This window comes from Lolium perenne, chromosome 5 (genome assembly GCF_019359855.2).
Source record: "Lolium perenne isolate Kyuss_39 chromosome 5, Kyuss_2.0, whole genome shotgun sequence".
In the NCBI taxonomy this organism is placed as follows: Eukaryota; Viridiplantae; Streptophyta; class Magnoliopsida; order Poales; family Poaceae; genus Lolium; species Lolium perenne.
In genome coordinates, this window is record NC_067248.2 from 11,719,954 (window position 1) to 11,731,035 (window position 11,082).

The 11,082-nt window shown below is 43.0% G+C and overlaps 1 protein-coding gene across 1 annotated transcript; it reads left to right on the forward strand.

Moving 5' to 3' along the window:
• The first annotated feature begins 5,270 nt into the window (after nt 1-5,270).
• Nucleotides 5,271-7,895, forward strand: LOC127298969 (metacaspase-1). Its single transcript, XM_051328834.2, has 4 exons — nt 5,271-5,762; nt 5,851-6,154; nt 6,273-6,504; nt 6,608-7,895. Exons 1-4 carry the CDS (start codon nt 5,375-5,377, stop codon nt 6,665-6,667), a joined length of 984 nt encoding a protein of 327 aa, XP_051184794.1. The 5' UTR covers nt 5,271-5,374; the 3' UTR covers nt 6,668-7,895.
• Nucleotides 7,896-11,082: the final 3,187 nt, after the last annotated feature.

An 11,082-nucleotide genomic window follows, 5' to 3' on the forward strand; every position in this document is an offset into this window, starting at 1 on the left:
GATGTAGTATGATCCGTAGTATGATCGGAATGTATGTATGATCCGTAGTATGATCAATGAAGATGAACTTCCCGGGGTTTTTATTTTTGAAAATACGGGGCGAAATACGGGGTCTGCTAGACGGAATGGCTCGAAATGGAGCAGTTTTTCGATACGGGGCGAAATAAGAGAGTTATACGGGGCCTGTTAGACATGCTCTTAGCTGATGTCGGGCATCAGTGCATCACGAGGTTTTAGCACGTAGCACCACTTGTTGGGGCTTCTTTTGCAGGAAACCACAACAACTAGAAATTTTTGCACCAAACACCAGTATTTCAGTATTTGTTGTAAACGTTGCACAGAACACATAAATCACCATTAACAGTCTTGATAGCCATTAGTTAATTGGGCCCACACTTGTCATTTCATAATCTGCCCCCGGGCAAAGGTCAAGGGTGGCGTATGACGATGTGGGGATCGTGGTGGCCGACGATGCGACGGGGCTCGGGTAGATCGAGGCCGCGCTGATTGCCTGGATCGATAGACTGAATGGATGACGGTGAGTAGGTGATGCACGCTAGCGGTGGCGGATGTCAGTGCAAAGCAGGACATCGACGGGGAGGTTAGCACTATCATAGGAAGTGTAGGGACGTCGTCTGGACGAGGGAAACGGCGGCGGAGCGCATGGGATGCGACGGGGATGGCCGGGGGGGTGCGCGGATGCTCAGGGAGGCGGAGGCGGATACATGAGCACTGGGGGGATGGCAAGGAATGGAAATCGAACGAGCTGGCGGAAGCTGCGGAGGAGATCGGCAAGGTTTCGGCTAGAGACGGGGAACAAAGACTGTTGCATTGATTTTGGCGCTGTGTTCTGATTCCTTCTTTTTCGAAATGGGGAAATATCACCCCAGCTTCTGCATCCAAAGGATGCACATGGCTTTTTTATTAGATTATTCACAAAACCTTACAAGAAGGTAACGACGCGTAACGTCGCCATCGCCTGCCATGACCAGGGTCGGAGCACGATTTTCACCGGCAGCCGCACATCTCCAACTCGCCAAGTGAAGTGACAAGACAAGCAAAGACGATGCCTCCGACAAGGTAACGACGCCAAGCGACGCCACCATCGTCCGCCATGCCTGAGAGCGAAGCACGGTTTTCACCGGCTGCTCGTCATCCTAAACTCGTCGTCGACTGGATCTTCACCGCCGGAGATCTATGTGGGATCCCAAGATCCCCCACCCCAGATCCCAACGAGGTCGTCCACCTCCGGGGAGGAGGTCGCCGCCGCCATGCCCGGGGCCGCCGCCCAGGCTCCCATGTGATGCGCACGGAGCATCCCGTCGCGCGGAGGAGAAGGCGCAGCAGCCAGCCTCCAGGCCCCAAGGGCCAAGATCCGGCCACGTCACCACCGCCGCCGCCGCCTCGCCTTCCGGCCGCCGACGCCGCTCACCACCACCACCACAAGATAGAGATCAGGAGCGCCGCCCCACCCCCCATGATCGCGACCATCTGAAACCCCCGCCGCCGCCATGCCACGCGGGCTTTGCCCGGCGACACCTCCGGCGGCGGCGGCGAGGGGAGGGAGGGGCTGGAGGGGGCCGGAAGGCGAGGTCCCTTCTCTGCCCGCGTGCCCCTCCCTGCGGACGCTTGCCGCCATGGTGCCACCCGCTCACCATGGCCGGAGCTGTGGTGCTGCTGCTGACCATGATTGAACTCATCTGTTCATCTATGTCCAGCAAAAAGCTTGTGAAATCCATGTTGCATGCCGCCTTGATTATGAAAGTGGGCCTAATGCGGTTAATTCCCCGTTAAGACTCCTAATTGAAGTATTTGTGTTTTGTGCAAATGTTACCCCAAACATTGGTGTTTGGTGCAAAGAAATATCATTGTTGTGGTTCTGTGCAAAAGAAGCCCCAACAGTTGGTGCGATCTGCTATTTCCTCGTGCATCACGCCGGCGAGGCAATGCCCCTACGGCTGGGAACGATGCAATCCAGTCTCAACTCTCAAGGCGCATGGCTACCACTACCAGGCATGGGCGTAGTATAAATTTATTAGTCAAGGTTCCTCGCGTTGACCATGGCCACGTCAGCAAATCTATCGAGTGTCACACGAGAGCAGACTGGGAATCGGAAGTTCAGGGTGCCAGTTCCTGGGATTGAGAGTTCAGGGTTCAATTCCAACCCCCTTTATAAGTCTAAGGTTTATTTTAGACTTTACTCTTATCAAAATATCCAAATCTGATTGATGAATATAAAAGAAATTCCAAAGCTGATCGATAACTTGTAAAAGTTCAAAGCCGATTAGTGATTATAAAAAAAAAATAAGAAATGGTCTATGTTTACTCTCTCTGTGTTTATTTAGTTCGTATTCTAGGTTTTTCCAAAGTCAAATTTTACAAAGTTTGATCGGAAATATACGATATTAATATCCATTATTTAGATAATAAAACGTTGAAATATATGATGTAAAAGTTCTAATATAATATTTATATTGTAGATATTAATATGTTTTGGAAATATTTGGCTAGAGTTTACAAAGTTTGACTTTGATCAAACCGAGAATCGCGTGCAACGGTAACTGAACGAAGGTAATATGTAGGAGAAACTAGCTCCAGAAATCCAAAACATATCGGTTATCTAAACTCATATCGGTTATCTAAACTGAAATCTCTATGGCTGATCGGTCCATATTTAAAAAGAAACTAATCAATACAAGAACTGTTAGCATATAATGATTGGACTGGAAAGTAGGATTAGTGCAAAGGGAGTTAAAATTTAGATAAAATAATATCATGTACGTTGGAAAATAGCATTTTAAATAGTGAAATATCAATAAATATAGTCAACGATACGTTAATATATTGCTTTAACATAAAAAAATTAAGAACACTAAAATTTAAAAAGTACATTATTTTGAGTAACATGTCTATGTACCAATTACGGGTCAAAGTTGTGTACGGTAGACTTACTTTGTTTAACATTTAATGTATTTCATATATGTGTTTCATAGGAATGTGTGAATGCCATGTATTTTCCAAACAAATGAAGGTCGAACACGATGTAGAAAGATCAAATTAAATAAAATTTAAAAACTTATTGTTTAGTCTACGGTTATATTGACTTGGAGAAATTTTTCTATTTACTTTATGCATAAAAATTATTATATTTGATTAGAAATGTCTAAATATCGTATGGTTGGTGCTCAAGTAAACCCTAACTATTAAGCAAATTGATTGTTAACTTAGCCCGCCAATTTAAAATCACATAAACGTGGGCATAGAATGATTGGACTGGAAAGTAGGATTATTGCAGAGGGAGTTAAGATGTAGATAAAATAATATCGTATCCGTTGGAAAATAGTAGCATTTTAAATAGTGAAATATCAATAACTATAGTTAACGATACGTACATATATATTGCTTTAACATGTAAAAAGAAATTAAGAACATTAAAATTTAAAACATTATTTTGAGTAACATGTCCATGTACCAATTACCCGTCAAAGTTGGTGCTCAAGTAAACCCTAACTATTTAGCAAATTGATTGTTAACTTAGCCCGCCGATTTAAAATCACATAAAAATACTAGCTACCTCTGAATTATCTCAATTGTATATACCGAACAAATTCCACACATTAATATTATAATTATAGTGTTTTCGGAAAAAAAAACCGATAACCATTTACCCAAAAACGAGAGATGATTAATGATATTTTATATACATGTGATTTTATTTAGTATGGGTGGTGGCTATAGACTTCTCATTATTTTGTATCACATAATGTGAATGACCATGAGAGTCCATAAATTTATATAATGGTAAATTTTAACATTCTAAGGATAATGCTCCTCTTTAAAATATAGCAACTAATGACGATGCCCTCCCAAAATAACACAATGACCATTTGTATAAAAAAAGAAAAAATGATTAAACATGTTATATGCCGTTCTCTACTGGTTGTTACACAACCATATAATATATTTACATATTGTGACACGATATGAATATACAAGATTACTGACACGATATGATATACAAGATTTATATGATCAAAGAATAATGAGACCAATAATTAAACAGTATAAATGTTGCCCTCGCATTTGCGAGGGCCACCTTGCTAGTTTTATTTACAAAACAGTTTACGGACTGATGTGACAAGCCATGGATCCATACGCGTGAGTATTTTTCGGAGCAACCACCGGATCTCACCAACTGTATAAAGCCACGTTCATCCGTAAGTTTAGTCCGTAAGTAGTTTTCCGTAGGTGTAGGATTACCGCTGCTTTACTCTTTTGTGGAACATTTGGTTTCCTGAACCAGTTTGTTTGAAGTTGTGGATTTGTGCAATTTAATTAAGATCAGGACACACTCCTACTGGGCTTCAGTAGGCCAGCATATCAAGTGTGGGCATCTCAGCGCCGCAACGGAAGGATCGGATGTGTACATTTCAGCGACCTGACCTAAACAGACCGACCAATCTAACGACCCATCCCGCTCATCAAATTTAGATTATAGATGCGTCTGCGCGGATAATACTTCATTAGGATCAGACAGCCATATAATACTTCATTAGAATCAGACAGCCATATAATACTTCATTAGAATCAGACAGTCATATTACAAAAAGGCTGCATGCTCGTAGTAGCTACCAACTCTATATTTATGCTCGTAGTTATAGTTGAATGGTGTATGCTCGTAGTTATAGATGAGTGGATTACATATATAAAACCCTATCCGAAGTAAACACCGTACCAAAACCCTAATTAAACAAAACCTAAACCTCTGTTGTGGCAGAGAAACAGCGATAAGGAGGGCATTAGGGGGGGGGGGGGGGGGGGGCTTAAGTTCCGGTTTGTATTACGAACCGGGACTAAAGGTGCCTCCAGACGTGATCTACGGCGCCCCCACGTGGAGGACCTTGCAACCGGGACTAGGGGGGGCCTCTAGTCCAGCATATACAATTCCTGGAGGTCAATCGGGACTAAAGGTACTCCCAAACCGGTATAAAAACTATATTTTCCACTAGTGTATCAGGACAAAAATTAAATGGTTTTAGAGTCGACTGAGAAATGAGAATCATCAAAACCGAACATATACCAACACCGACTAGATGCCATCTTACCCACAAATTAAGCATCCTTGTAAAAGAAAAGAGAAATTAGGCATCAAGTGGCAGTCCTCGATCGGAATAAATTAAAGCTATCGATCAATGCATGGCCGAACCGAAAGGGACTTTAGCATCCAGAAGGAATTTCATGGAACGAGATGAGTCGATAAAAATGCTGCATGCTCCTTTTTCAATGTCGCCTGGCCTATAGGCAGACCTGCACCGTACCTCCTTGGATTTGGCTGCCAACTTTGCATACTTGCATACTTGCAAGCTGCGCCCCCATGCCGAGCATGAGGGAACCACGGGCGATGATGTGCGGCCGGTGCGGCGCGTACCTGACGGCGCCGCCGGGCGCGCGCTCCGTGTGCTGCGCACTATGCGACGCCGTGACGCGTGTCCAGCGCCGGACAAGCGGCCTTGAAGAATTCCTCAAGGGCTTGATCTACTCCCTGATGTTCCCACCTCAGGCGCCGCCGTCGTCGTCTGGGGACTGGCTGCCGGCCAGCTACCCGCGCGAGCCCCCCGGCAGGAAGCGGGCGCTCCTCGTCGGCATCTCTTACAGCAATACTAAGTACGAGCTCAAGGGGAGCGTCAACGACGTCAACACCATGAGCTACCTGCTCCGCAAGAGGTTCGGCTTCATCAGCGACAACATCCTCCGCCTGACAGGTAGGTGAACAGAATCTTTCAACACCATGAGCTAGCGATCGACGTAAATCTTTTAACCTTTGTTTTTCGTTGGTCGATCGATCGACAGCGGAGGAGGGGGACCCGAACCTCATGCCGACGATGAAAAACATCCGGCTGGGGATGCGGTGGCTGGTGCAGGGCTGCAACACGGGTGACGCCATGTCCCTGGTGGTTCATTTCTCTGGCCGCGGCTTGGACAAGGCGCTGTGCCCGCTCGACTTTGAGGCCAGCGGCGTGATACCGGACTACGAGATCAACGAGACAATCGTACGGCCACTCGGCCCGGGCGTCAAGCTCCACACCTTGGTGGACATCGATAACAGCGACACCGTCGTGCTTGACCTCCCCTACCGCTGCCGCATACTATCAAGGTACGTACTGGATTAATTAATTGGAGGAGAAACATCTATCATCGCCCGCGCGCCTCACTCTGATCATATGCGCGCGCATCTTACAATTAATATTAATTTTATATATTTTTCGATCAAGATTCGGGCAGTGGAAATGGGAAAACCATCAAGCGGAGACGCCCAAGGGTACCAATGGAGGACTCGCGATATCTATCAGCGGCTGCAGAGACAGCCAAAACACGCGCACAACTTCAGCCTCTCCCCCCGTAGTTGGCGGCGCCATGACTTACAACTTCATCAGAGCGTTGGAGTCTGAGCCAAGCACCACCTACGGTCGCCTCATCAACGCGATACGGGCTGAGATGAGCCCGGTAATTAACAAAAATTCATCTGACATACATGAAGCTGCCGCCATTCTTATGCTAACAGTTGGATGTCCATCTAATTAACTGATCTTTTGGATCGGCTTTTCAGGAGCCCCAGCTACGCGCATCGGAAGAGTTTGACATCTACCGGAAGCCGTTTCTCCTGTAGAAGACTTACTGTTACCGGATCAGGACGTGTGGCGCGCGGCACTCAACACCACCACCATATATATCTTACTCCCTCCCATAAAAGTTGTCCTAACTTTATTTCAATTACCACAGTGATCCTCGCATATGCGAGAAAATTGGCATGGACATTTTGTTGGATACGTGCCTAGAGACAAATAAATAAAGATGTTTTTTATTGTCATATCTTTTTTTTTGTTCATAATAAGTTTTATGACATGCTATACCACAGATCTTCAACCAGTTAACACCATTACTGGCCAGATAACGGCGTCTGCTATGTGTAAGTTTGCATACGTCAGCAGACAACGGTATTCCAAAACTCTTTTACCAAGGTCCGATTTTTCGTCACTAAAGGCGCCTCAAACGCTACAGGATAAAAAAAAAATCCATGGTTAGTCCTTAGGCGACGCGATATGCACCACAGAACCCGTTTCACCGGCTTAGACTGATACGTCCAAATTGCATCACTATTCTATATCATAATTTGCTGTTATTCATTGATATATTTCATATTTAGAGATGATACTTATGTTATTTCATCTATTTTGCATGTTTGATGATTATTGGAGACTTAACTGTCGGAGTCAGAATTCTGCTGGAAAAAGGACCGTCAAGACACCATATTTCTGATGATCAGCAATTCCCAGAAAATATCCTGAAAATCCTATTTTTCCAGATGACGGAGGATGCCAGAAGGGGAGCCTGAGGTGGGCCAGGAGGGGCCCACACCACCCCTAGGCGCGGGCCACCCCCTGGCCGTGCCTAGGCATGGTGTGGTGGCCCTGGCCCACTCCTGACACCGTCGCGTATTTCATCCCCCGAGAACCCTAAACAGAGGGGGAGCGAAGAGAGAAATATTCCGCCGCCGCTACGAGGCAGAAAACCACAGAGAGAGAAAAGCTCTCCGGCAGGCAGAAATCTGCCGGGGAAACTCCTTCCCGGAGGGGGGAAATCATCGCCATCGCCACCGTCATCGAGTTGGACTTCATCGGGATGATCATCATCATCATCTCCACCACCAGCACCATCATCACCGTCGTCTCCACTCCGTCCCGCTGTAATATTTTGAGTTTGATACTTGTCTAGTTCATAGGGGAAACTTTCCCAGTGTTGATTACTCCTTGTAGTTGATGCTATTGAGTGAAACCGTTGAATTAAGGTATATGTCCAGATTGTTATTCATCATTATATCACCTCTGATTATGATTCGTATGCTGTCTTGTGAGTAGTTCGTTTAGTTCTTGAGGACATGGGAGAAGTCATGATGTTAGTAGTGGAACTATGTTGAGTAATATTTAGCGATTTGATATTTGAGTTGTGGTGTGATTCTTCTAGTGGTGTCATGTGAACGTCGACTACATCATACTTCACCTTTATGGGCCTAGGGGAATACATCGTGTATTTGGCTACTAATTGTGGGGTTGCGGGAGTGACGGAAACCCAAACCCCGGTAGGAAACCACTGCACGAGGGAGTGTAGGATCTCAAAATTTAAGGCTGTGGTTAGATTTATCTTAATTACTTTCTTGTAGTGTTGCGGATGCTTGCAAGGGGTATAATCACAAGTATGCATTGGTCCAAGTTGGGGTAATGCATTAGCATAGGTTCACCCACACAACACCTACCAAACCGATAAAGATTATTCAGCTGCGTGAAGCGAAAGCACTTGACGAAATTCCCGTGTGTCCTCGGGAACGTTTAGTCATAATAAGTAACACAACCGACTTGACCTTTGCTCTAGAAAGGATTGGGCCACTCGCTGCAATTATTCTTACTGTCTTTTATTTACTCGTACTTTATTCATTTGCAATACCAAATACCCATGAAAATCTGTTTGCTAGTGTTTACAGTGAATTCTTGATCAAAACTGCTCGTCAATACCTTTTTCTCCTCGTTGGGTTTGACACTCTTATTTATCGAAAGTACTACGATACACCCCCCATATTTGTGGGTCATTAAGACTATTTTCTGGCGCCGTTGCGAGGGAGTGAAGCGCTATTGAAGAGTGGAATTGGTAAAGGAAACTTTTACTGTAAGTGCTGTTTTTATTTTTGTCTGCTACTGCTTTATTTCATTATGGAGACTTCTCCATTTGACTCCCTATTTGGGATTACTACTACCGTTGTTACGGTAGTAGATGAACCACCGCATGCTCAAGCGGATCCTTTTAAAATACCTATGAAAATTGTTGAACGTGTTATGAATAACTGCTATTTAGGAGATGGAACTGTCCATTCCGGTGATCATTTACTCTTTATACATGAATTATGCGAGTTGTTCAAGTGTGCAGGTATTTTAATGGACCAAGTTAAGAGGAAGTTATTCTATTTATCGCTTAAGGGAAGAGCCGCGGAATGGTATAAGATGCTGAAGAATGGTCGATCTATTGGATGGGAGGAAATTGTACCGCACTTTTATTCTAAATTGTATCCTCCAAGTGAGATTCATAAAGATCAGAATCAAATATATAATTGCTGGCCTCAAGATGGAGAGAGTATTGCCCAAGCATGGGGGAGATTGAAGTCACTAATGCTCAAATGTCCCATTCATGAGCTCCCAAGTAATATTGTTATTAATAACTTCTATGCAAGGATTTCTCTTCATGATAAGGATTTATTGGATGCTTCTTGTTCCGGATCATTTACACGTATGAAAGAAGAAGCTAAATGGAATCTTCTCGACTGTATTCAGGAAAATACTGAAGGATGGGAGAATGACAAACGAAGAAAGTCAGATATAAATTATGATTATGAATGCATTGAATCTTTTATGCGAATTGATGACTTTCATAATACTAGCTAGTGCTATTTATGGTCTTGATTCTCAAATTCTTGCAAATTGTTTTAAGGCTTTTGCCTCTTATCTTGATTTTCCTAAAAAGGAGTGGAACAAGTACCATCCACCTTATAAAGATATTGTTAATTATGGTCCTGCTATAAATATTGAAGTTTGTACCATTGATCGTGTTTTGCCCGAACCTTATATTGAGAAAGTACCTTTTCCTGCCAAGGTAAATGAACATTCTATTATAACTAGTGTGGTTAACAAAAGTATAAAGAAAGCTATAAAACCTGATGAACAAATAACTATTGAACCTGCGATAGCAATAGTAAAGGACCTTGTTACTGAAAATGTACAAGATGGACACATTAGCTTCTGTGAAGATGCTTCTAATATTGTTTCACATCCTAGTAAATCCAAGAAAACTAGTGTTCCTGTGCTTTCTGTTAGAATAGGTGATCATTGCTATTATGGTTTATGTGATATTGGTGCAAGTTCAAGCGCTATTCCTTATGAACTTTATAGAGAAATTATGCATGAAATTGGTTCGTGTGAACTTGAATAAATTGATGTGGTTATTCAGCTTCCTAACAGAGAGACCATCTCTCCAATTGGTATTGTTAGAGATGTGGAAGTTTTATGTGGTAAGATTAAATATCCTGCTGATTTTTAAATATCCTGCTGATTTTCTAGTACTTGGTTCAGCTGCTAGTACGACTTGTCCTATAATTTTTGGTAGACCTTTCTTGAATACTTGTGGTGCTATTATAGATTGTAAGAAGGATAAAATTCTTACTAAATTTGATGGAGAGTCTTATGAGTTTAATTTTTCTAAGTTTGCTAAAGCTCCTTATAAAACTGAATTGCCTAATGAAGATTTTAGAGTAGAACAACTTGCTTCTATTTCTCTTGCTCCTAACAATGCTTTGCAGCAATATATGGAGGACCACAAAAGTGATATCTTTATGGAGGAAATAAATGAGATTGATGAGATTCTTCTTCGTCAACCGGAGATGCTTAATCACAATTTACATGTGGAAGACTTGGGTACCACATTACCACCCAACGAGGATCCCGTTTTCGATTTAAAACCTTTGCCTGATGATCTTAAATATCCTTATATTGATGATAAGAAAATATATCCTGTTATTATTAGTTCTAAACTTTCAGGACAGGAAGAGGAAAGATTATTGGGAGTATTGAAGAAATAATGAGGAGCTATGGGATATACTCTTGATGATTTGAAGGGGATTTCTCCTACTATATGTTAGCATGCTATCAATATGGAACCTGATGCAAAGCTAGTTGTTGAACATCAACGCCGTTTAATTCCTAAGATGAAGGATGTGGTAAGAAATGAGGTATTGAAACTCCTTGATGCTGGTATTATTTATCCTATTGCTGATAGTAGATGGGTTAGTCTTGTGCATTGTGTCCCTAAGAAAGGAGGAATTACTGTCGTGCCTAATGAGAATAATGAACTTATTCCTCAAAGAGTAGTAGTTTGTTATAGAATGTGCACTGATTTTAGAAAAGTTAACAAAGTTACTAAGAAGGATCATTATCCTTTACCCTTTATTGATCAAATGTTAGTAAGGTTGGCTAAGAAAACTCA

Coding starts and splice junctions, on each gene's coding strand:
- LOC127298969 (XM_051328834.2), top strand. CDS start 5,375: ATGCCGAGCATGAGGGAACCACGGGCGATGATGTGCGGCCGGTGCGGC. Junction 6,155..6,272: donor CGCTGCCGCATACTATCAAG/GTACGTACTGGA, acceptor TTTTCGATCAAG/ATTCGGGCAGTGGAAATGGG. Junction 6,505..6,607: donor TACGGGCTGAGATGAGCCCG/GTAATTAACAAA, acceptor TCGGCTTTTCAG/GAGCCCCAGCTACGCGCATC.